Genomic DNA, 25,544 nt, shown 5'->3' with positions numbered 1-25,544 from the left:
TCTTCTCCCTTTCACTGTTGTTGCACAGAGGATGAGCACCCAGGCAGTGGCCTCCATGCCCACCCTGCCTGGGAATGGGGCACTGCCCAGCAGTGCCAGCTCCACCTTGGCATGCCCACTGCAGCCCTTTTGGAGAAACAATGCACACTGCACCGGGATTTACTTCGGTAACTGGGCACAGATGTGAACAGGCTTCACAATGCAAAGCAAAAATTAAAAATCCCTGAACAAATAGGAAAAATTCTTTATGTGGTTTGTGATTCTTTTTCCTAAGATTTTCCATTGGCGCTGGCCAATTGCTGAACTCTTCTAATAGACTGACCTGCCACCAAGCTGTTACCAAACACACGGGTAGGCCTACACCAGCTTGCTTTGGATGTCACCTTCTCCTGTTGCCAATGCAACAGAAGCAGATAACATTTATAAAAGCCAGTGAGACTGCTCTCCAAACAATGGTTTGGTTCCAGGAGACAGGAATTTGTCATTTACCAGTAAAGAACAAACATTGACAGCTTGCCTTCACTGTATTTTCTACAACTTTAACCACGTGAGCAGCCAACAACTGCAGCACAGAAATATACAAGCCCTTGTACATTACAGTTGCTTTGTTGCCTTCTGCGGGCAGCCAGGAATTGAAATGTTCCCAAGGGCAGAGGTGAGTACAGGTACAGCAGAGGGAGGGCAGAGGTGGGTACAGGTATATCCGCCCTGCCTGGGCACGGAGATGAGGGCGAGTGAAACGCCACGAAGGACGCGCAGAGGGAGGACACTCTCAGGGCCGGGCCCGGGATGAAAGCCGCCCCTGTTATTGTCACCCGGCTGGCTCTGGGGATCACCGCTGGCCTCCGTCACACCACCCCGGGGTGTCCAACTCCCCAGGCAATGCTCCAGCTCCAGCAGCACAGAACCCCCGGCACCCTCTCCCGCCGTCTCTCCCACCACGCGTCCCCGGTCCCTCGGGAGCGCGGCCCGGGCCCGGACCGGCCGGACGGGACAGCGAACCGCGGGGCCCGGCTGCGGCGGCGGCGCTGCCACCGGGCTGATCGGGGCTGAGCGCCGCCGGGCCGGGCCCCGCTGTCCCCTCTCCCCTGCCCGGTGCTGGTCCCGGTGCTGGTGCTGGTCCCGGTCCCAGCCCCGCTGCCGCCCCCCGCTCCGCTCACCGGCACCGAGGCCGCTCCGCTCCGTTTGAATGTCCCAGCGCCCCGTCCGCTTCCGGGGCAGCGGCGCCTACGGGCCGCGGCAGGGCCCAGAAGGGCGAAGCGCGAAGCGCTCGCTCTGTGCCTGGCGCGGCGGGGCGGGCGGGGGAGCCCCGCCGAGGGCTCGGGTGTCCCAGCCCCGCTCTCGCTCTGGGAGAGATCCCGGGGGGAACGGGAGCTCCCGGGCAGCCTTGCCTCCTCTCGGCCGGGCACAGCCCGTGAGGCGGGCGGCCCACCGCGGGCTGAGCTGGGGCATGGCGGGGCCGCGGGAGGTGCTGCCGCCCGGCCCGGAGTGTCCCCCACCTGCCGGGTTTGCGCCACCGGGATCTCGGGTAGTTTGGGAGCCACCCGCTCCCAGCCGGGGCCAGCGGAGCCTCCTGGGGTGGGTCGCTCCAGCTTAACGCCAAGGCTCCAGCTTCTTCCAAATTTTTGCCCAGATCAGTGGAAAAAGCATAGATTAGCTGATCTGATATTGTAAAGATCTGAGTTTGGTGTTGTTCCCGAGGAAACTCAGATTTGCAAACACCTGTGCCTCTAAAAGCCCATGGGGAAACCTCCTTCAGCACCTACATGGCCTCACCTGCACTGCAGAGAAGAGCAGGCTCCAGGATCCCCTTCCCTGAGCTCTTTGGGATCCCGTTCCCTGAGCTCTTTGGGATCCCATTACCTGAGCTCTCCGGCTCCCCTGGCATTGGAAGTTGGGCAGAGCCAAACCTGCTGATCCCCTGCTCCCCCACACCATAGCACCCAAGGAGTGACCGAGCCCTTGGTGCTGAGCAGCAGTCCTGACCTCCTTCAGGATAAGTCAGAGCCTGTGGATCAGAGGGTGTCATTAAAGCATGAGACCAGAGTCAAGAGCTGGCACTTTTATTTCCTCCTCTTTCTGTGACCACAGACCTCTCACAAGGCTTTACAACAGAGTCAGACCCAGGCTCTGGCTGACTGAGAATATGTAGTTTGGTCACCTTGGTGTTACCTGCAACTCAGGCTGTGTTTGCCAAAGAATTTCAACCAGAAGAAAATCTGGAGATCAATCAACTGTCCTCATGGCACCCCCAGTCAGTCCCATTTGAGCTGTCTGCCTGGAGAATACCCTCAGTAGATGGAGGAAGGATCCAAAGGGACCTGAACTGGTGTCTCCAGGCAGGGCTCTGATGGAGAAAGGCTCTGTTTAGTCTTCATTTTGGCAGGAACATCTGAACAGGCATCCATGCTGCTCCTTCACTCAGGGTGGGGAAGACGCCAGCCCCACAGTCATTCTTCATCCTGCAGATCAGGACACATTGCCTGGTGTCAGCCACCTCTAAAGGCCATGAGGCCACATCTGCTCAGGGTGCAGCATCACCTGTGGCTCCCAAACACCAGTGGCCCCTCAGCATTCCCACAGCCAGCACTACTGAGCCTCTATGAGGCCGGGGCAAGCCCAGAGCCCTCCAGCTCCAGCACTCGGCTGGGTCGAGGGAGCTGCCCTGAGAAAGCACCAGGCTCTTGTGGGGACCCAGGGCAGCAAGCACAGACCTGCCTGACAAGGACAGTCACATCCTCCCCAGGGCCAGGATGCCACCAGCAAAGGCAGTGTCTCATTTGCAGGAACCATGCAGAGCCAGCAGCCTCTGCCCACAACCTGCTGGCACTGATGCCAGCTCATCAGCTGCCCCACCCTGGCAGCTCTGGCCACCTCAAGGAGGAGAGTGAGCATTCTGCTCTGCTCTGCCATGGCTGAGAGGCCCCACGCTGGCCAAGAGGCAGCGAGCAGCCATCCTCTGTTTGAACAGAGTCACCAGTCACACAGCAGCTGCTCCCATGGGACACAAAGACAGAGCAGGGAAACCATTTCTGCTGGAGCTGGCCCCGTGGGAATGGCCACACAGGATCACTCTGTCAGGGGGAGGATGTGTGCTGCCCTTCTTCCCCCTGCTCTCCTGGCTGCTGATAAAGCAAGGAGGTTGGCCCTGGAAGGGTGGGTGCTGTGAAGGCAGGGTGGTGGCACAGCCCCAGCTGCTCAGGGCTGACCCATGCCACCCATTCAGGCTGCCCTTGCTGCGTGGAGGAGAGCAGGGATGGGGTGGGGGCACCCAGGACCTCCAGCCCCACTGTCCCCCTCCCTGACCAGCCAGGTGGGAGCAGCAGCTCCTCTCTGTGTTGCTGAGTCACTCTGTGTCTCTGCTCCTCTTCACTGCAGTGGGGATAAAGCCGAGCTGGGAGTTTGGCCAGGCTGCCCCCTGTACCAGGTGGTGCCACCAGCAGCAGTAGCTTCAGCATGCCCTGGTCCTTCCACAGACAGGAGAGGAAGAGGGGAGGATTCTGTGCTTGGTGGTGCCACTGCCAGCACTGGGCCTGGGGCTTGCAGGGATATCAGGTGTGCTGAGAAGGATGTGGCTCCATGGCTGGATGCCTCTGTCACCCTCACCTCCTGCCTCCAGCTGGGCCCTGCTGCACAAGGGGCCACGGTCTGCAGGGTCTCCAGCAGGTCAGCAGAGCACTGCTCAGCCCTGCTCTGCTGGTAGCAGCTAGGAATGTGGGAATCTTGTCTGCTCCATGGCACAGGGCCTGTGTCTGTGCCCTCTTTAGCTCTACCCCATCACTGACCCAGATGAATGGGAATTACAGCAAATCTGTGTCTCCCTCCCAGTGCCCCATGGACACACAGGGGATTCAGAGTGGCTGGGACCAGCTGCATGCCCATCCTTCCCACACTTTGGAAGAGGTCACAGCAAGCTGGTGCCTTATGCAGGATCTCAAACACAATCCACCAGGGAAGGGCTGCACTGCTACAGTCTCACCTTTGGCTCCATCTTCCATCCACACCATCCTCGTGGCTGCTGAACAGAAGGGAGCCATTGCCTCACTGCTGCTTCCCTGACCCTCCATGGCATCTCATGGCCTTTCCAAAAGGGAAAGGTCCCTGAGCAGATTTTTCCCCTGCACTCTCATTTCCTGGGGTCCTGTAGCAGCAGGCCCAGCCCGGTGCCCTGGCTTGCTTTCCCACAGCACAGGATTATCTCACCATCTTCCCCCAGGCAGTAACTGGGAGCTGCTTCCCGGCTGGAAGGCTGGAACGTGTTGTGGCACCTCGGCCGAGGTGAGAGCAGCGCTCGGCTGTGGCTGCTTGGCCGGGAGCTCCCCCGCTTACGGAGTCTTTGGCGGCTCTGCCCCGGTTCCAGCAGGGCCCGCCCGGCCCTCGTTTACATCAGCGTTAATCAGCAGTGACTGGCCAAGGGGCTGGAGCCACCCCGAGCTGACTCAACAGGGGAACCCTGCATGGGAGCAGAGCAGCTCCTCTGATGTTCCCATGTGCGTCCTGCAGCCCATCCGGCTGAGCTGAGGCTGCACTTGGAAATGCCCTCTGCAAACCCAAATGTCATCTCTCACAGTATTTCAGGTAGCAGAGGGTGCTCTGCCTCCCTGCTGTTGTCTGCAGGAGAAACCCATATGGCACAAGAATGTGCTCAAAGGCAAAGCAGGGCTGTGAGTTTGTTCTGGAGCCTCTGAGCACCCTTGGAAATGTCTTGATTGCAGCAGCAGCACCCAGCATTAAGCCTGAGTCTGTGTCCTTTTGACATCTCTCAGGCACTGGGAGTCATCTGGGCACTTGGCTGGGGGACATAAGCCATGCTCAGGGAGGATAAAGGGGAATGTGACAGATTTATTACCATAAATAAGCTAAAAACCATCGCTGTCCACAGTAGATACCATCTGCTGTGTCACAACACATGTGGTCTTGTCCCACCCGTCCTTCAGCTTCTCCAGTCTTCTCCTGAGCCCTCTGTACCTCTGGTTGGGAAACATGCCACCCAGGATCAGGACTGATGGGTTCCCATCACCTTCATTGCCTTGAGGAACATCTGCAACTCACCTCAGGCAGGGGGCAAGGTCTGCCTTGCCTTTGTTTGTCCAGTCAAGGAAGGGAAAACTAGACCCCAGCAAAGAGGGACAGGCAGACCAGAAGCAGGTGAAGGAGGCAGTGGAGGAAGGAGGTGAGAAGCCAGGGTAGCAGCAGGGTTAGCGCCTTGCAACTTTAATATAGGTCACCTAGATTTGTCTTTTGGATATCTTTAAGTCTCTTCTGCTTGTTGTAATGGTCAAATCTCTTTTATAATATATCCCTCAGTTATCAATGTGGAGGGCCTTCCAGTGGCAGGACTGAGCCTCCCAAAGGTGCTCAGAGTGGCTATGGATGACACCAAAGCTCCACAGGTCACATCAGGGACAGGAGCTGCCCTGCACTTACTGAGCTTGTGGGCAGCAGGGCTGGGGGACAGAGTGGGTCAGGGCACATGGGGCAAGGGATGTGCCATGAATTCAAACCCCTTCTGATGCTCCCAGGGAGGTGGAAAAGGTACTTTCCAGAAGGGCAGGAACAAAGGAACCACACTGCTTTGCAGTGCCAGGGGTAGGGACTCCCCCCACTAGCCCGGATCTCCATCCTGCATCTCCCACTCCACTCACCAGGATGAGACTGAAACAGCCCCACGGGGACCAGGGTGGGGATGGGTGATGAGTGGGGACAGCACGCCGAGGGCACGGGGGTGCTGCGGTGGGGACCACGGGCTGAAGGGTCGGTGGGCACGTCCCAGCCCCAGCAGCTGGGGACGGCAGGAGGGGCTGCTGCGGCCCCGCTGTGCGTCGGGCAGGCGGGGCACCGAGCGAGAGCGACTTATCAGTATTAGCTCATGTGAAAGCTCGGTGCCTTTGTATCTCAAGCAAACACCGGCCATTATGCCCCAGCAGGCCGGCATTGTTATTCTGTCTGGTTGCTAAAGGTTAGGGCTGTGGAGCCCTGCACGTCCACAGCGGCTGCCTGGGGTGGCAGCGGGGCCAGCGTGACCCCCTGCAGCCGGCAGAGCTCCCCGGGCACGGCAGCTGCCACCTCTGCTGCTCCCAGGCATGGCCAGAACCCAGCCAGACCCTCATCGAGTCCACAAGGCTGCCCCACCACTCGTGGTGCTGAAAGCTTCCTCTTCCAGGGCCAGCCCCCTGCCCCAGCCAGGGTCAGCCAGGGCTCCTCAGCTGGCACCTGCACAAGCTCCCTCCCAAAAAGAAAAAAAAAGAGGCAAAAAGCCCAAACTTGGCTTTAGAGGGATCACAGTGGGATCACTCCCTTTGAGGAGGCCAAAGGCTTGGCCACCAGCACTGCCAAGGACAGCACATTTGGCTCTCTGCCTCCCAACACTCCCCTGGGGTTTCCCACACCAGGGGCTCCAGGGTGACTCTCAGGAAGCCCAAAAGTTTTGCCCTGAAGAACCGATGCCAAAGGGACTTCTCAGCACCTGGAGTGGGTTCCCAGGAAGCCGGTTCAGAGGAGTTGGAGGATGTTTGTGTCTGGCAGGGGGGCTGCAAGGGAGCTCCTGCTGATGGCTTTTTCGAGGGTGACAGGGGTTTGCACAGCCAAACCAGGTGGAAGAGGCTCCTGCCAAGCCAGGATGTGCTGCCACCAGAGCTGTGGGGCTGGTGAGGACCTGCCCTCCAGTCCTGGGGTGCACACAGTACAGGAGGGCTCAGACATCCCTCCCCCGAGGCACTGGTGGCATCCGGCTCCACCACTGGGATGGAGATTCCCTGGATGCAGGCTGGGGGTCCATCCCCACAGGTCTGTTGGATCTCTTCTCAGGATCTGCACTCTGCACGGCTCCCTGCAGGGATGAATGTGATATGCATAACTCATTCTGGGGCTTTTCTGGGCCATCACCCCTTTGGGCAGTTCCTATTCCCAAAGGGATGCTCAGTGCCAGAATCAACAAGCCTGAGATGATGTTGGGACCCCGAAGCTGTGGGTGAAACACTGCCAGACCCCCATTTCTGGAGGGAAGGCATCTGCAAAAAGGAGGAAAAGACAACTGTGGCATTTAGCTTGGAAAATCCCAGCAACCTGCCCCTAGATCAGCTGCAGACCTGAGGCTGCCAGGAGCTGGAGGCAGTGCAATTCTTATCCTCTGAGGACTGATGCAGAGGGAGGCTCGTGGTGTGGAGTCACCCGTGCGTTAGAATTGCTTCATTTTATTGACATTCAACAAAACCCTGAGACATTGTGTTCCTGCTCCCACCAGGGCAGTGAGGCATCCCAGCTCCAGAGCACAGATATCCCATTGTAGCCCTGGGAAAAACACCCAGAATGTCAGGAGGAGACTGTAGCATCCTAGGAAGCCCAGGAGGAATGGCAGATCCCAAAAGGCAAAGCCCTGGGAGAAAAACATACTGTGCCTGTGAGGATGTCAGCACTTGTCTAGCAAAGACCTGTGAGTCTCTGCCTGGAGCTTGTCCTTTTCTCCTCAGCTTTGCCACTCTGGGGGGTTTTGGGAGGGGACAGAGAAGCCCTCTTGGTCTCTAACCCTTGCAGCACATGCAGCCCCATTCTTGCCTGCCCCATCAGGGCAGCCCTGTGGGCTGTCTCCCCATCACCATCCCAGTTTGGGGAGAGGGGATATTGGCCATTCCTGTACCCTCAGCCAGAGCCCTCTTCCAGACCCAAAGGAGACAGGGAAAAGTAAATCAAAAAACAAAAAAAACCAAAATCCCGTAGTGTTTCCTGTAATGCCTCATTCAGCAGCAGCATCCAAAACAAACACCAGGGATGTCAAACAGGCCAAAATCTCCATCAGTGTTTCAGACCCCAGTGTGTGGAGCCACCCCATCCCCATGACAGCCTGGTGGCGGCTGGGGGCTATAATGGCCAAGCTGCCAGGCAGTGCTCCTGCCTCAGGGGCTACAGAGTTATTCCCCAGAAAACCTTTCTTTAAAGCATCCTCAGGAGGCACATCACCACAGAGGTGGGACCAGATAGTCCCCTGCATGCACTAGAGGCTGCTCATCCATCCCAATAATGAAAATTGAAATCTCTCTTCAAACTGCTTCTCACTGAGCTGGCTATCATCAGACCCCTAGAGGTACTCTAAAACCTGAAAAAAGAAAACCAACTGTGAAAAGCTCCTGTTTTGGCACATCAAACCCTTGGTGACATTCTCTTGGTGAACACAGCGTACATCGTACTCCTGAGGGCTGGTGGTTGGTGGCTGTGCTGGAGGGCAAGCAGCTCCTGATCCTAATAGCTGCTCCATCTTTGGACCTCCTCCATCCCACCACCTGGGATGGTTCTTGACCAACAACTCCTTGGGTTGGCCACTGGTTATGGGAAAACATCAGCCCCTCTGACATCACCATCACATGCACTCAGCCTCCTGATGTCTCTTTTTGCTAAGGGATGATTGGCTTTCACATGGCATCAGCTGAAAATCCTCATCCTAGGCTTATCCATCTCTTGGGCAGGAAGTGCTCTCCTGGCCCAAGGCAGAAGAAGAGACATAAATCTGGTCAGTGATTTCCCAAATCAATAAGGAACATGCTCCCTAAGGAGAAGTGAATTGAATAAGAAGGAGATCAATCACTGGCTGTTCACTGCTAGAGTAGCAGCTTGCTTCAGACTTGAGTCCACATTTCTATCCTGTGAACCTTCTTGTCATGATCCTATGGAAAGTGCCTGGAGCCTGGCTCCTGATTTCAGCCAGGAGAGCCAGGGCCCCACTGCTGCCCAGCAGGGTGCAGCCTCAGCCCTTCCTTGTGATGGGGCCAGAACACCCCATGCTGCTGTCACACAGATCCCCATGACCCATCTCCTCCCACTCTCCACATCATGCTGGCACTGGTCACACTTGGATGAATCCCTCTCCATCCTCAGACTGGGACGTGTGTCCTCTCTCACACACAGCACAGTCTCTGCCCCTTCCCCACTCCCTACACACACCAAAAGTCTCCATATTCAGGGCTCACCCCACTTCACCAAGATTCAGCAGCATCCCCACAGCAGCCCATTCCCCATAATCCAGGTTTGACACTGGTATTCTCAGGCACAGGCCAGCCCTGGTGCCCCTCTCTCCTCCTGGCTCCCTTTGTACCCCTGGGTGCAATAGGGAGGGGTGTCACCCCCTCCATCCCACCCCACAGGTGTCCATCCGTCCTTGTGCTCTCCAGTGCGGGGGGAAGACCCCTGTGAGCCCAGCCCTATCTCTCCACTTCTCATTTTCCACACATGCCTTGAGTCTGCCAGTTCTCACCCTGGGTGATCATCCCACAGGGCTGTGCACTGATGAAGGTCCATCCCTTTAAGGGTTAAAAGCTTTCGGGCCCCCACCCTACCAAGCAAAAGAGTTTCACACTCTTAACCCTTTCCTGCACACCTCTGCTCCAGCTCTGAGCTTTTGCCACCCCAGCGGATCCGATCTGGTTTGAGTTAAGTCTTTGTGTGCGCCGGGCTCTGACTTCGGCAGAGTAATTTGAATAACAAGACTAATTGGATTTATAAAGCACAGCTCCCCCTCTCCCCCCCCAAACCCGAGGCTCTGCACAGTGTGACAAAGAAAACACACTAATGAAAACCACGCTAGTGAGAGCCCAGGGCAGGGACAGCCTCCTGCGGGCGGGCACTGGCTGGGAGCTGACCGCCCTGTGGCGTTTGTGGGATGCTCTGATCCCGCGGCCGAGGGCAGCTGGAGCAGCTCCGGGACCGACCCCGACCGGCAGCGTGCGAGGGGGGCTGGTGGTAAGCGAGGTGGCCCTTCCTGCCCACACTGTGACATTTCCCTGCAGCCTCTGCCCGTCTCCTTCCCCACCTCGGCTCCACCGGGGGAAGCCAGGGGACAGGCTGCCCACAGCAGCAGGGCAGGAGCCAGCGCAGCCAGAACGCTGATGGCAGGGTTCTGTGGGGGTTGCTGAGCTGCTGGTGGCCTCGGGCACCCCGACATCCCTGGAGAGATGTCCTCTCTCCTCCTGTGGAGACCCAGGCTCAGCTGCTGCTCCCCTTTCCCCTTGCAGATGGGGGTGGTGGTGCAGAGCCCCCATTCGTTGCACCCTGGTGAGGCTGGCTGCAGCATTCCAGCCACAATTTGTGTGGGACAAGGACCGAGCCCCGAGAGAAGGGGCCTCTCTCTGCTCCTTGCCTGCACCCACGGCTCTCTGGCACCCGGGGTCGGCTCTAATCCCGGCTCCATCACTTCGCTCTGCCTGCACGCAGACAAATGCCCAAGCACAGCTTCACACTCAGAAAGTCCAAGTTGTCTCCACCTGGCAGGCACAATGGAAAAAACACCGAGACCTTCTCCTTCCAGCTCCCGTTCACATGGAGCTGAAAAGCTGATCTCGTTTGAAGTGTCCCGTGCCCAGTAGCCCGGGCTGTGGAGGAGGAAACATCTCCCTGCTCCTGATCAGGGATCCTACAGACCCCCAAAGAGCCATGGTCCCCCAGCAGGGGCAGCTTCCCAGAGATTTGTGGAGCAGCAGAGCCCAGAAAGACCAGGATACAGAGCAGGAGGAAAGGACCAGACTGAAACAGACTCCAGGGACAGGGGGATGAGCAGAGAATGTTTCCCTGGTGTCAGGGAAGGAATTTGGGGTGCAAATCCAGCTTAATGCAGTTCAGCCCTGGATGCACCTGCAAAGGAAGGGGTGTCTTTCCTCATGCCAATAAGAGCATTCCCCCTGTTCAGAGGGCCAGGGACAATGCTCAGCTCCATCTCCAGCAGGGCTCCAGAGCCGCCCATCGCCAGCCCCAGCAGCAGCAGAGGCACAAATCCTGCTCTGCCAGCCAGGGAAGGGGAAAGCTGAGAGCAAGGGGCCTCCTCAGAAGCCCTGGGATCCACTGGGGTCAATCCCAGGATCACACCTTTCTCCTGTACCCTCTGGCTCCAGGAGAAGGTCAGAGGGAGGCCAGGCTGCGCATGGGTCAGCCAGTGAGGTCCTGTCCCCATAAGGGACCCTGTGACACTGACTGTGCCCTGCAGAGGACATCCCCAGGGTGCTGGAAAAGCCCCATCTCCAGGGCCAGGAACACCCTCGAGATCCTCCCAGAAGCAGAGGGAGCAGGTCAGTGCCCCGATCCGAGAGATCCACTCAGGTGCCCTCAGGAAGCACCGCTGCCCCCTCCATCCCTTTGTGTCCCCCATGTCCCTGTCACGGAGGGCAATGGCCCTGCTCCTGCCAAGCATGGATCTGGGAGGCACAATTTCTGATTTAATCCTGGATGTGGGAAAAAAAGGAGAAAAAAAAAAAAAAAAGGTGCTTTTTGCGCTTATTGCTGTCTTTTGGGATGAATCCCGCACCGGGACCACCCCCGCCTGGCCCGTGTCCTTCCGCGGGAGGTGAGCGGGGCAGTGCGGGAGCCGAGGGGCCGCGGGGCAGCCGGCCAGGGAGGGCACGCAGCTCCAGGGGGGCCAGGGGCGTTTGGGGGGAGCGGGGGCATCAAGCCAAATGCCCCCCGCTTTCCCTTTCGGGTCTCCGGCTCCCCGAGCTGCTTGTCTGGTGTCATTTGTTACTGCCAGGGGAGAGGGGATACCACCACCCCCCCCTTTAAATTCCTGCTATTGTGGAGTGCAGGCCGGGTTGGACCTGGGTATTTAGATGACATCACCGAGCAGGTTGGGTTATAAAATGAATGAAGCAGAAAGCAGCCCAAGTTCACTAGCTCGGCACTTCGCAGGCGGCAGGAGGGACCTCGGGGCTCCGCTCTGAACTTTGCCTGCCGCCGGTCCCGTCCTCTCCCCGGGGCTGCCCTCGGCTCCCCGCTGCCCCCCCGGCCCCCCTGCCGCTCGGCCCCGCAGGATGCAGATCTCACCCTTGCTGGCTGGTGGACTTTTACTCGCGCTGCTCTCCGTCAGGCTGGAGGCGAAGCCGGCGTCTCAGCTCCCACAGAAGGTACGGCTGGAGCTTTCTCCTTTTCTCCGGCTCTTCCTCCTCTCCCGGTCCCGCTCAGAGCTCTAACGGCACAGGGGGAATGTGGGGTGCCTGTGGGGTGCCAGAGTCAGCGCAAAGAGGGGTTTTTCTCTCCGCATGGGCTGTTTGTCTGCAAGGGGGACTCCCCGCTTCTCCAGGCTGTCCCGAACGTCCGGGGACATCCGCCCCGAACCAGAGGCTGGAGTGGGACGCGGTGCAGCCCGCGGGATCGGGGCAGGGGAGGCGGCAGTGCGCTCCCCGCAGTCACCCTGGGACCCCTCCGTGCCGGGCACTGGGAGGGGAGCGGAGCCGGAGCGGGGCAGCAGCAGGTGCACGGGGGGACAGGGTGCGGGAGCAGAGCCCTCCGGGCAGTCCGGGCCAAACAGGCCGGGCAGGGACACACAGGTGGCTGTCCCGTCCCCGCGTGTCCCATGGGGAAGGGGCGCCCCAAATGAGAGTGTCCCAAGGACCTGGTTGTCCCGAGATGCTGAGGACGAGGGATGTGCCCGAGGCCACCGACACTGGGTGGTGCTGCCCTGAGGTCTGGGCACAGAGATGGGGACCCGGTCTGACGAGTGCCCCAGGGCAGCCGTGGGATGGGAGTGGCGGTGTCCCTGTAAGGCACTGGGGTGCAGGCTGAAGAAAGTGTTGATACAGGGGGATTTTGGGAAAATGAATGAGGATGAACATTTCCAGGGCTTGGTGGGCAGCAGCTCTGAGCAGGGAGAGAGATGGAAGGCCTGGGAGATGGGGGAACAGTAAGGAAGGAGGTGTGTCCCTCTAATTGTGGGTCAGAATTCGAGGATTGGGAGGACACAGAGAGCATTAACTGGGGGAGGGAGCAGCAGGGAGGAGGATCCCTGACCTCCCCACCATTGCTGGGAACAATTTGCAAGGCAGTGGTGCACGGGGAGCTGTGGGGTAGGACCCCTGCCCATAATCTGAAGAGGTCTGTAAACCGGTGAGGGATGCAGTGACCGAAGGGATCTGAAATGAAAGGACCTGCCAGCTTTCAGACCCCTTCAGATTATGGCTGGGGGGAGGACGGGATGGAAGGGGATGACCGGTTAGTGACAGCAGCACAGCTGAGGTGTGCAGCACCACCAGCCCTTTGGTGCAGTGACCGGGACAAGAAGACACCGCTATGGTGTGGGTCGGGGGGATGCTCTGACCCCAGGGAAGGGAGCACAGATTTCGGGAGGGGAGAAGATGCCCTGGGCACAGCCGCGGGGTGATGGACTGCACTGCCGGGCACAGACCCAGTCACGAGTTTGCATCGCAGGGGGGCTACACCGACCCCTCTGCGCGTCCCTTACGGGGTGTCCCCAACACTGATGGGGATCGCTGGGGACGGCGGCGCTCTGACCCTCTCCTCCCCACAGGCCTCCCGCGGGTCGGCGGCGGCGGCAGCGGCGGCAGCGGCGGCGGGTCCGCCCGAGGCGGCGGAGCGGGAGAAGGAGCGGGAGAAGGAGCGGAGCGGCGGCGGCTCGGGCCCGCGGGAGGCGCGGGAGGCGCGGGCCGAGGCGCGGCCGCGGGCGGGCTGGGCGCGGCTGCTGCAGGACCCGCCGGGCCGCCGCCACAAGGGCCTCCACAAGAAGGGCCTGGGCAAGGGCTGCTTCGGGCTCAAGCTGGATCGCATCGGCGCCATGAGCGGCCTCGGATGCTGAGGGACCCCTGGCGGTGAGTGCGCGGCCGGGCCGGGCCGGGGCCGGGATGGGGCCGGGGGGCTGCGCTCCGGTACCGTGGGGGATGCGCAAGATGCGCTGCCCTGCGAACGCGGGATGCCAGCGGGCGGGACTGGAGGTGGTCACCCCGCTGAGCCTCCGGCTTTGCTGGAGGGCAAAGGGGAGGGCGCCAAAGGTGGCCTTATTCTATTCCCTTCCGGAATCCACCGGCCCTCCCGCTGCCTTGCCCTGCAGAAGGGTCAGAGACCTCAGCTGCTCCTGCAGCAGCTCAAACTGGATTCCCCCTAATTTGAGCTAGACCCGGGCACGATGCAGGAGGAGCCCCTGTGCAGCCACGTATTCCTAGTTTCCCCCTCTGCTTGATACACTTAGCTGACCGACAGATAGGTGTTGGGAGGGCAGGGTACCCCCTGTGTGCCTGGAGTTGGAGAGTTAGGGACACTCCTGTCCCAGCCATGCTCCAGTGCTTTTAATTTAAGGAAAAACAACACATAAGTTCCCCAGGTGTCTTCTAGGTGTGGTGACAGCCACGAGTAGCACTTTCCTAACTGCAGCTTTATATCTGAGCAAGTTATGGGAAGCTGGGAGGAATTCCTCCCACGGTGCTTCACAGCCACTGTGCAGCAACCAATGGGTGAAGGAGTGTCGCTTCCCTAAAGTGATGGGTTTGGGAAAAACATGGCAGTGCCTCCCCTGCCAGGTCTCCCTGTGGGTACTGGGGACAGTGAGGCACGGTTCTGGCCTGGCCCTGCCAGCAGGACACACAGGGATGAACTCACATTTCGGGAAGCACTTACTACTGCATCCCAGGCCACTTCTTCTTCTTCCCATGGCACAGCACTACAGTAACTTAACTGGGCACAGAGGGGACTGGATCCAGCATCCTGCTGCTCTGCAGGGCAATGGGAACAGCACAACCCAAAGGTGCCTACAGGATGGCAGTGCTGGTCTATGACCTGTCCTGGAGGGATGGGTGCTGTTTCTCTGCTCCCTCATTTTGCCAAGTATTGCTAGCTCAGGGCTCCAAGAGGAACACACATACCCCAGGTAGGCAGGTCACATCCCTTCCCTCTCATTAAACCAATCATAAAGGAAAAAAACTCCAATAGACACAAGGCCAGGAGGAACAGCAGCTTCCCTCAGCCTCTCCCCTGAACACCAGCCAAAAAGCAAAGGGTGCATTTCCTTCCTTGATTTAGCACAAGCAAAAAGCTCAGGGATGGCTTCTGCTGAGTCCAGCATCCCCCAGCCCCAGGCCACAGATACTTTGGCAGGGGTTTTGGCTGGGGATGGGTAAGGGGTGCTGCATGGCAAGTACTAATGGGCACTTTGTTCTTGTTCCTTGCAGGGCTTTGAATCCGTAGTCCACTTTTTCCTACCACGCACGGCCAGGCACGGCCATCCCCCAGGCAACACCTAGAGAAGCAGAGACCCCCTTGGAATGGACAAAAGATGTGGTTGTGTTTTTCTTTTTGGTACGAGGAGTCATGGCACCAACTGTTTTGGTTTTGTTATTTTTTTAACAAGTGCTCTCTATATTATATATATTATATATACAAACACTCACCGAGACAAGGGACAGTGCTTTTCCAAGAGACTGATGAAGCCAGCTGTATAACATTGCTGTTTGTAAATTCATGTCATGCATAAATGTATTTATGTTGTAAAGCTATTTATATATTGTTTATAAAGAGATATTTATAAAAAAATTATTTATGTAACTAAATGAAAAGTCAAGCATTGTAACATTTTTTTGTCCTAAGTAGTTGAAAAACTTTAAAAAAAAAATCATTCCGTGTGGCATTTTGTAACCTGTCTTTATTTATCAAATTCACATACAATTTAAATGTCAGATTGATTGATTTTAACAGAGCTAAAGAAGAAATTGTTCAGATGTTTTAGAAAAGTCAGGAGTGAGAGAAAGGCCAGCTGATATTTTAAGCTTTGATCCCATATGCAAAAGTAAACTTGTGCCCAATCCTGTGATGCTGTGATGGACTGAATCCTGCCTGGTGCTGCAGGACTCTGCAGACCCCAGCTGAGCTCCCTGCGAGAGCACACAGCCGTGGGCAGCACCTCCATGCCCAGATCCCAAATGGCACCCGTGGAAATGAGCCCAGCACGGTTCACAGCCGAGCCCTGGATCCACAGCAGCGTGACAAGGGCAGCATCTGTCCCAGACGTGCTTTAACTGCTCCCAGCCCAAGCTCCAGCCCATAGCTGCAGCTCTGTCACTGCTGCTGGATGGAGACGCCGTCCCTGCTGACAGCAACAAAGAGCCCGCGCTGGATCTGCCCCCGGCTGTGCTGCTGGGAGCAGCTTTGTGCCAGAGGCACTGCTATTCCAGGATCCAGTGGCCCACTAAGTGTCTTGTTGATATTCCCATGCGCCAGCCCTTTGCCACTAAGCTGTAAAGTCCCTTCCTCCAGCAGAGATTTATTTAACTGAGCCAGGGACAATACACAGACAGACCAAAATATACTGAGGGCTGCCTGGTAAGGATTCATGGACACAGCTGTTGCTACAGCTTCTTGCTACGTAAAGTGCATGAAATAAATCGTTAAAATGACTTGGAGCTCTAAAGGAAACAGCAAGTGAGGGGGCGGGGAGTGCAGTAAACACACAAACTCCTGCTTGAAGGCTCTTTGGTCTCATTCTTCAAAGAGGCCTTAGAAAAAAAGAGAGTGGCAGGCGCCCAGCCCAGCCGTGACAGGAGTCACAAATTATGCCCTGGCCATTGTAGTGGGCTGGGAAACAACGAGCATTATGTTCTGCTGGGCTCCGGTGCCTAGGACAGGGCAAAGAGAAAGTCACCAAGACCCAGAGGCAGAGCGATCCTTTTCCTTAGCAACCAGCAAGAAACCATAGAAACCTCCAGCCAGACTCACCCCAGCTCTGACAGAACACTGGGTGAACAGAACAAGAGGATTCATCCAGACACCCACAGCTCAATCATCAGGTTGGGAGTGCATAGGGGACATTTCTGACCTTGCATGAGCACGGCCTCCATCAGAGCCAGGAACCCACCTCGCAGTGCCCACAGGATCCTGCTGGACAGGGAGCAGCAGCTGATGGACCACAAAGATGTTGCCTATGGGGAACAAAATCAACACCCTGGCAGGGAGGGAGGCAAGATGGGAAAATGGCAACTCCCATAGGGAATGGCAACCCACTGCCAGGGCTGTGTAAGGCAAATACACCTGTGAAGGGGCATCCTTCCAGCTCCACACATCTGTAGAGGGAAGGAGGGGCTGTATTAGGAGCTCCTAAAGAGATGCCCAATAGAGGGGACTGACCACAGTCACTCAGGAAAGCTAAAGGACAACAAGGAATCGCTTACTGTGCGGACCTTGCACAGCCAGGTCTGAACAGAGGTGTAAGAAGGTGGTGCTGCAGGTGCTGTTCAGGGTCCTGGTCCTTGAGCATGAAGCCAGAATAGTGACCATGACAGAGTGACAGGCTGGGACCAAGGTGGGGACAATTCCCCTTCCAGTTTTGGCTTGTTGCTGCAAGCCAGAGCTGAAATAAAACCACCTGCCTAGTGACAGAGGGGTTGTCCTCAACACAGCAGCAGAGACTCAGCCTCTGGAATTTAATCCACACAATTTTACCACATAAGTGAGACAGAACCTGAGATAAGGTTGGGAGATTGAAGATCACAGCCTGGGGTCATGTACAGTCTGGATTCCTGTTTCTCCTCGGCACCATTGTCCCAGAATAAAAGCACAGCCCACAGCATGGGTCCGTTCCATCCACTGGGCTTCCTGGGAAAAAGCAAGCCCAAGGAAAAGGGCAAAGCTGTATAGCAAAAGGCCATTATCTTGGCAGAGAAAAGCAATCAGAGCTAGAGCTCCTGGTGCAGAGGGAGAGGATAACAGCTTGTTTCCTCACTTTCCTGCCTCTAGTTTGACCAGAGAGCCACCTGTCCCTTAGGATGTGGATTCCCACCAGCAGGACAGGAATATGTGCCCATGTGTGGTGATGATGTGCAAGAGAGAAGGCAGCAAAACTTGGGAAAGCTCAGATCCACCCAAGCTCAGCCCCTCTGTGGCACAGCCAGACCAGTGGGTCTGACAGGCAGAGTGGCACTGCCAGCAGAGGTCAGTTCTCAGAGCACTGATGAGCACTTTCCTGCTTCACTGGACAAGCAAGAATGGGAATCAGAAGTGGCTCATTAGAACACAGCAATCACCCAAAACGGCCACAACTGGGTCTCCCTGACAGGGGCTCAGTAGAAAACAAGGACAGCAAGAAAAAGGGGCCACAGGAATGTAATTAAGAGGCAAGGAGGCATCGTGTGCAGCAAAAACAAATTCATCTCACATCACTGCCTCCCCTGATGGCCAGATAGGTCAGATCCTCACATCCCATGAAAGGATCCATGGCCAGCCCTGGAAAATTTCCCTGCTACACCCCAGCCCAGACAGCATAAGTGATCAACAGCTGTTCTGGATGCAAGGTGCAGCCTCAGGAGATGGCATCTGATATCTCAACCACAGTCTCAGAGAATGGCCTTTAGCAGAGGTGTGTGCACACTCCTGCAAGTGAGGGGACAAGGAGTTCCAGGGTCTCCTGTCCATACTCAGGTCAAATTAGCACTCATGGGATCTACACATTTCCTGCACCACCAGCTGGATGAGCAGTAGCCAATTCAGCTTCCAAATGGGAACACTCGTGACGTGATGTAGGAACAGCCTTGATTTCTCCTCTCCAGGAGCAATTCCTAGCAGGAGTTGAGCCATCAGCCCCCAGCCTGAAAGGGCACACCAGCTCTCTAGTGGAAAAGGAAAAAGAGCTTTCTCCAGTGCTGCAGTACAAGTGCCTGGCAAAGCCCAAACAGGCTGGAGCAGACCTTGGAGCACTCACAACAGGGACACTGTTGCCTTCTCATGTCTGGGAAACCCGTTCTGTTCCCCCAGCCCATATTCCACGTTTTTCCCTGGTACCATTCATGCAATTCTTCCCAGGTACTTATTGCTGAAGGGCTACAAAGCCCAGCTCTGGTGACAGCAAATCCCAAAGCAATGAAGAAAAAGAGAAGCCCAGAGTCCCAGAGCAGGAGAGCAAAGGAATTTTCCATCTGGAAAGGGACTTGAGGCATGGAGCAGGGACTGCCAGGGGCAGCAACAAACATGCCCCTGCCACTTGCTCCAGGACTTCTCCAAGCATGGGCTGCTTCCCTCAGAATGTAGAAAAACAAAAGGGAAGGGATCACAGGGTGACTTCCAGAGGGAGCCTGCACCTGACACAAGCGTGAGTTAAAAACAAGAAGGGAATTGGATCCAGGCCCCTTCCTGTCAGTCAGCAACTAACCTTGTCAGGAGGGATGGCAGCACTAACTGAATCAGGCAATTCATTAGGTTGGGGCACACAGCAAAAGCCCACGCTCTCTGGAGCAGAACTACAGTGAAAATCCAGGGTAATGAGTTGCAAACTGCCTTTGTAAATGACACTTCTGCTGCGACTCTGGCAGGATGGGAAAAGAGCTAATAGGAAAATCATTAGGTGGCATCCCTTTGATATTGTTGAAAACTGCACAGGCTATTTTTCCTGCCCCCTCCATAATTAACCTGGTACATTACCCATAATACTCCAGGCTGAGAGTCCCACAATGGACCACCTTATCTGCATCAGGGGAAAAGAAAGGTATGCTACTTGAAAGGAAGATGACTCCTGGAAAAGCTTAAAAGGTGTTAAGATCTCCCCCCTACTGAACACACTCATCTTTTTCAACTCCATCAGCAACCAACCTCTGCCCAGCCAGGAGACCAAAACCCTGTCACAGTCAGCAGGAAGGAGCAAGGCTGTCCTGGGAAATGCAGCTGCAGAGGAACTGATCTGCCCAAGGTTGCTCTCTGCAGCTGCAGCAGGAAGAGGACACAGTTCTGTGCTTTGCCCCTTATTTACAACACTGTCCTTGTCCTTGATTTCCTTTGTGCTAAACCAGGCTACAGCCTGTGCCTCCTGAGATGCAGAACAGCTCTGAGGAGCAATGCCTACCCACCTGGCCTGTCTGCCAGCAAGGAGAGGTGTCATCTCAGAGTCGTGATGTAAAAGGTACAGCACCACAGCTGGCAGGTGATCCTGAAGGAACTGGTGCTCTCTAACAGCTGTGAAGGTGACAATGAAACACCAAGATGTTACTGACTGCATCAGCACAGAGCAGCCTTAGGACTGTGCTAATCATGAGACACTGAGTGAAACATGAGGGCTGGTGAGACAAACAGCATCTCTGGGAAGAATCTGAAGGGCAAAAGAACACTACTTCCAAACCTCATACCCATGAAAATACAGCCTATGGTCAGACAAGCTCCAAATATCACATAGAGGCTGATCCCTGATGGAGCAAGGCTCTGCTTACCCACCACAATCAGCTCTTCCGGAAACACAGAGCTTTCATGTGTGACCAGGGCATTTCAAAAACACCCTAATGATACAGATCCTAAAGGCTCTTTGGAGATCTGGAGATGTGGAAGTGTGTGCATCTTCTACTAGAATTAGAGCAAGCAACGACTACTGACACAAATTATTTTGTGCTTTGTGGGGAAATACGTATTTCAGGATTGTTAAATGACCTTATGGCATCCCATTATTGCCTGGAATTTCCAGTGTGTATGTATGCACATTCACTAGAGCAGGGACATCTCTTCTTATCAACAAGAAAAAACTGTGGTCACAGCTACCACACTCAGGCAGTGGGGCATGCCATGAGATGTGCACACTGCACTCACTGCCAGGGAGCAAAGTGCTGCTCTGCCCATTCCTTTGCCTGGCTGACCCACTGGAGAGGGGAGCAGCACCCTGGGGATGCTGAGAGGTTTATCAGCCTGGGGGGTAAACACACACTCTCTTTACAGTCACTTACCTCTGGGAGCTCTGAGGGAGGGCCAAACTTGAGGAACTATCAGCAAAATGTCAACAGTCCCTGAGAGTCACGGACCTTCATCATGGAGCAGAATGAAACAATGACATATTCCTAAAAACTCTGCCAAGAAATTCAATCACACTGTCAGGCTAAAATTCCATACCAAGAATACAAGCTTGAGGTTACAAGTAGGAACTGAGATCTCTCTAAACTTTAATTTACCTTTCTTGATGCCCCTGGGTTACTGTCTTTCAGATTACACAAAAATATGCTATGCAGAGTCAGGTTTTGGGTCCCTTGCATTAGGTCAGGTGTTATAGAAGACTTAGTGGGGTGGAAAAAAAACAACAGGAAACTTTGTGACCAGGTGCCTGAGATAGGGCTATTTGAGTCTATTGTGTTTGTTGGGCAGGCTCTTAATTTCCCCATTATTTAGAATAATAAAGAGCAAATTTGTTTTTCTGCATTGCAGTTTGCAACAGGCTCAGACCAAAAATAGGAATCCCCAGCACCAACAGCCCCATGAATGCACAAGTTTGGGCTGCTTTACTGGGCAGGGGTGGGCTTTGTGTGGTTCCTAGCTTAGCTGAACTCATATAACCCTGTACAGAACTGAAAGTTTAGGAAAAGTCTGGTTTGCCCATGCAATTTCAGTTCTAATACAGCTATCAGAGAAAAGGGCACTCTTTCTTCTGTTTTCCCTGCAGTGAGTAAGCACAATTCTGCTTGGCACACAGGGACCAACGCATTTTGCCCTCATAGGATAAGAACACTAAAACCAAAAACACCCTCTGGGGTCTGCATCCTTTTACATTCTTTCAGGAACTGAAAGATGTTCAGCAAAATTCACTTTGCAGGACTGGTGGGAAAATTGCCACTTCTTTTGACCACTGTCTTCTGTAAGGAACAAAAGCTTCACTTTCTGCCAAAAAGTTTCCCTCTGGAGAGCAGCTCTGCAGGTCCTCCTCCTTTACATGATCCATGGAGAGAGACCTGCAAGCCTGAGAGCAGCTCCACAAGCATCCATAAGATTTCTTAGGGCTGCACAAGATTGATTGCAGATCAGGTCTCAAATCTGAAGACAGAAGGGTCTGTCAGCATCACTGATTTTCCCTCCTGCTCTCAACACAAGAGTAAGTTAGCATTCAACTTAGCTAAGAAGGTGAGGAGGGAAGTAAAAGAAGAAGAGATTTTAATCCAAAACTTTTTTTTTTTTCTCCTTTTAGAGACTGACATCAGCACTGCTTTATTGTGTTCCAGAACTGTCTGATGTTAGCTGGTATCAAGCGAGTCTCGGCAGGAGTGCCAGGGCCATTTGTTAGCATGAGGCACAGCTTTAGGGCCAGGGCAGCCTACCAGCACTGCAATCAGCTGAGATCCTCTCTTCCATTTTCCAGCTCACTGCTCAATTCCATATTAAACAAGCACTAGTACAAGTGGAGCTGCAGAGCACAAAGCTAGACAATAAAGCCCCGAAGAGCAGAGGGAAGGCAGTTTCCATCCACTTTCTTTCCCTCTGGGTGGAAAAGGCAAACAGAAGTTCAATAGCTCAAAGTCTGTCCTGGTGCAATCTCTGCAGCTGGAGCATCCCATTGCTGCCATAAAGCAAAGCAGGGCAGGATGCTCGCCCTGCACCAGGGAGCAGCTCCAGCAGTGCTCATACAAGCTGTGTTGGCTGCCTCCAGCAGGCACAGGCAATCCATGGGAGTTTGTATCAAATCTGCCTCTGCTTCCCCCTCCCTTTTGTCCCCATAGCAGTTCAGCTCCCTGGGCACTCCCCACAATTCAGCCCCTAATTCACACAACTCTGCTCCGAGTTGCTGCCTTTCCTGTAGACAACAGGACTCAACAGAGTCTTTGTCTGTTGTTGTTCTCAAAGAGCACAGCACCTCCTGCATCCTTGCCTGTTAACTACCCTGCCTTCTGCTTCATTTCTGGAATAGCTTCTAACTCTTTCCTTCAAGCCAGATTCATTAACCAGCTGCTGCAGAGCTGTTTGCCTCCCCCAGGTACTCTGTGCATGTCATTTGTTAATGACTCATCTCAGCCTGGGCTCATTGCAGACATCCCCCTCCTTTTGCAGCACCAAGCCCTTTGCTGGCACACCAGGAAAGCCAAGCATGCAAACAGCTCCATCCCCTCCAACACACCAGTCCCTTCCCTGTCCTCTGTCACCATCAGACATGGGACAGCTCTTTATTCAAAGTGCTATTTCCTCTCTTGCTGCTTTGCTGATCAAAGGCAATGTGAACCAAAGCATAAATAAGATCCTCACCCCCAGCCAGGCTTTGAGAACAGCAAAAACACAAGAACAAACTCAAAAACTTCCAACCACAAAAGAAGCTTCAGTAAACTAATGTGACTCCTGAAACTGGCAGGGAATAAACACCAAGGGCACCAAACTCACATCTACCTCCCCAGCAGACTGTGGCTTGATGAGGAGGTAAATTGATTCCCAAAGGCATTTGTATTCCTCCTGCCACTTTGCAGGACTGATATTAAAAATGGAAAGAGGACCATAGAGCCTCACTAGTCAAATCCAGTGAGGAAATGGATGACCAGCACATTGCAGCTGTCCACACAGCAGGCTAGAAACAGACACAGTCCATCTCCATCACAGACTTGGGAACACAAGGTCCACCTGCACCTCCCAAGAAGCTGTCAGCTGAACACTGTGAGAAGCTGGAACAGGAGCTAATCCTGCCACTACTTGGGAAACAGTTCCATTGAGCTACTGGTGAAGGCTTTGTGCTCTGGGCTTATCCACTTAACATCCTTGTTGCATTTCTAGGGGGAGAGAGAGCTGGTAAAGAATCAGAAGCCTGACCAGAATCAGAAGTGTTTGGGATTTGACTCAGAGGAAGCTGGAGGGAGACTATTTTGATCTTCCTCTCCAAAGGTGAAAGCTGGTGTGCCTGCACTGCAGGAGAAGAAAAGGAGAAGGATTTACTTTCACAAGTGAGCAAGTCCTGTGACTGAGGACTGCAAACACACAGATGGCAAAGAGTCCTGGTAGCAGTAAGAGGAAGGCACGTGCATTGCACGAGCAAATGCAGGTGACAGCTGGCTGCAGGACTGGAGCATTGTCACACTCCTCTGCTTAAACAGCTCCCCTGCCTGCCCAGGAAAAGAGCTTCTCTTTACAGAAGTGAAATGCAGGAGCCAAACTACAAAGCAGCACTCTGCTAGATGCAAAGGAAGGAACTGACTGGCCTAAGAGCACAACTCTGAACCTTCCACAACCAGGCATCAAAGCTGTTTAGGCTCAGGACACGGGGCTCAGCTACCAGCTTTGCCACACATCCTTCTGCACAAATCTGGACAAAGATGAACGACTGACAACACGTGAAGAGGCTTTCCTGTCTCCCAGATGCATCAGAGAGATCAGTCAGACTTCAGTCAACATATACCAAGAATCAAATATGCTCAAGTGAACAAGTGCCATCGGACAACAAGCCTAAAACAGCCTCCAAGTCAAGACTCCAGACTCTGACATTAAATCACCATTTTTAATTTTTTTCTAAAATGTACTTTTTTATGAATTGCTGTTCCAATGCTTTCCCCTTAAAAAAAAAACCCACACCGTGCCAAACTAGGTGCAAATCACCTGAAGTTAGTTTGTAACAAATAAAAAAAACCCCCACAAAACAAAGGCTGAAATGCTTTAGAATCACAACAATGTACAAAACAAAAAACAAAAAAAAGGAGGAAAATACAACCTGAAAGTGTTCAAAATTCAGAAAGACTCATCAAGTCCATTGCTTCAGCAAGGGGATGCTGCTGCGACCCCTGCCAGTGGGTCCTGGGCCACCAGCCTGCCTCCATGCCAAACAGGCTCCTCTCCCACTGCCAGCATCCAAGGAAGAGAGAATGCATTACCCTTTGAAGGTATCAATGGGGGAAACAACTCACAAGCAGCTCTGGGAGGTCACATCACATTCAGGAGGAATAGTTTCTAGCATGCCCCTAACCACCTGCAAGGTCTGTGTGAAAGAGCAGCCTGCTTCCTCCTTATTGTACTGATGCCTCAGAGATGCAGAACAGTGCTTTACATCTGTGAGAGATTAAAGGGCTTAGTAAGGGCAGTAAACAGACAGTTAAGTAAACAGCCCAGCACTGGAACTCATCTTCACAGAGCGAGGTAGTGTGAATTTCACCCCAGTTTAAAATAGACAGGGGTAGTGGAAAGGCTGAAGGCTTCCATGTAAAGCAGTTCCTGGCCTAGAAACCTTCCTGTGCTCCCTTTGGGAATGAAAAGATCTGTGCTGATGGCTTCCTCGCTCCCAGCCTGGCTTTGGTAGCCACACTTCAATGGGATTCACATGCTTGCTAGAGAAGCTCTCCCATGATGTGATTCAGTAGAGCATCTTCCTCAAGGTTAAGCAGCAATGAACTGGCTGGGAGGGAGCAAAACGGCCCACAGATATTTTGGTTTTTTCCTGCCCCTTTTGGTTAGTCCCTCTCTTTAAAAGTCCCTCTTGCCAGGACCAGAGCAGGGACACCCTGAAAACTCATAGGAGCTGCACAGTGTAACTTAGCCAGGTGCTGCTAACTGGGAGCTGTTCAAACAGGGCTTTTACTTGCCAGCTGGGAAGGGACTGGCCCAGAACCCACTGAAAAAGGAGACGCAGGCCCTTTTTGCTCCTCCTGTTGTCATTCCTGACTGAATGACATTAGATGGCATGTTCTAGTGACGGCTGGAGACCAGCCCTTTGACTTTGGACATCTTCTTTGTGGGCTGCCTTTGTTCTGTGTGTGGAGGGCACTCTCGCTCTACCAGCTGCTGTTCCATCTCCTGTGCCGACGACGAGGCTGTAGCTTTTAATGTTTTCTTTATGTTTGTGACCTGGCCAAGAAGAGACAGTGAATCAGCACCTGCTTCTTCCTCCCCTTCAGCAGACACTCTGTTCATAAACATATTGAAAAATCCCTGGAGTATAAGAGTGGAGATTATAAAAGAGACTCTCCCAGCAGTAACATGCTCTCCATTTGAGTTTAATAAAGGTAACGCTTCATCCTCGTTTACAGACAGAGCTGATAGTATTTCCAGTCTGGAATAACTAGGGATTACTTTTTCCTAAGAGACAGTGGTACAATATT

General features: G+C 54.5%; 3 protein-coding genes and 1 long non-coding RNA gene across 8 annotated transcripts in view; 1 reads left to right on the top strand and 3 right to left on the bottom strand.

Annotated features, from left to right (window-relative positions):
* The window catches only part of DIS3L2 (DIS3 like 3'-5' exoribonuclease 2), a 179,158-nt gene extending 177,911 nt beyond the window's left edge, over positions 1 to 1,247 (bottom strand). The window contains exon 1 of the mRNA XM_064720694.1: positions 1,161 to 1,247. The gene's annotated coding sequence lies outside the window, so the exon portion shown is untranslated. The remainder of the gene's footprint in view (positions 1 to 1,160) is intronic.
* On the top strand, positions 633 to 15,379 carry NPPC (natriuretic peptide C). The gene is made up of 4 exons (XM_064720699.1): positions 633 to 655; positions 11,662 to 11,876; positions 13,277 to 13,574; positions 14,928 to 15,379. Exons 2-3 carry the CDS (start codon positions 11,784 to 11,786, stop codon positions 13,559 to 13,561), a joined length of 378 nt encoding a protein of 125 aa, XP_064576769.1. The 5' UTR covers positions 633 to 655; positions 11,662 to 11,783; the 3' UTR covers positions 13,562 to 13,574; positions 14,928 to 15,379.
* LOC135451473 (uncharacterized) lies at positions 2,048 to 4,339 on the bottom strand. Its single transcript, XR_010441335.1, has 2 exons — positions 4,204 to 4,339; positions 2,048 to 2,462 (listed from the first exon to the last, which is right to left on the bottom strand). It is a non-coding gene; the product is annotated as an uncharacterized LOC135451473 (long non-coding RNA).
* The window catches only part of COPS7B (COP9 signalosome subunit 7B), a 20,643-nt gene continuing 10,476 nt past the window's right edge, over positions 15,378 to 25,544 (bottom strand). For 2 of the 5 annotated variants that reach the window (XM_064720696.1, XM_064720695.1), the window contains one exon: positions 15,378 to 25,290. In XM_064720696.1, the coding sequence (XP_064576766.1) occupies positions 25,132 to 25,290 (159 nt within the window). In that variant the 3' untranslated portion in view covers positions 15,378 to 25,131. The remainder of the gene's footprint in view (positions 25,291 to 25,544) is intronic. The other 3 variants (XR_010441330.1, XR_010441333.1, XR_010441332.1) reach the window with 3 other exon arrangements.

Source organism: Zonotrichia leucophrys, chromosome 9 (assembly GCF_028769735.1).
Source record: "Zonotrichia leucophrys gambelii isolate GWCS_2022_RI chromosome 9, RI_Zleu_2.0, whole genome shotgun sequence".
NCBI classification, from domain to species: Eukaryota; Metazoa; Chordata; class Aves; order Passeriformes; family Passerellidae; genus Zonotrichia; species Zonotrichia leucophrys.
Note: the sequence above shows the minus strand (reverse complement) of the source record. Positions and strands in the feature narration are given on the sequence as shown.

What these genes read in the sequence shown, in the direction of transcription:
- NPPC (XM_064720699.1), top strand. Translation starts at nt 11,784, where the DNA reads ATGCAGATCTCACCCTTGCTGGCTGGTGGACTTTTACTCGCGCTGCTC. An exon ending in CGTCTCAGCTCCCACAGAAG is followed by an intron (nt 11,877 to 13,276) that starts GTACGGCTGGAG and finishes TCCTCCCCACAG; the next exon opens with GCCTCCCGCGGGTCGGCGGC.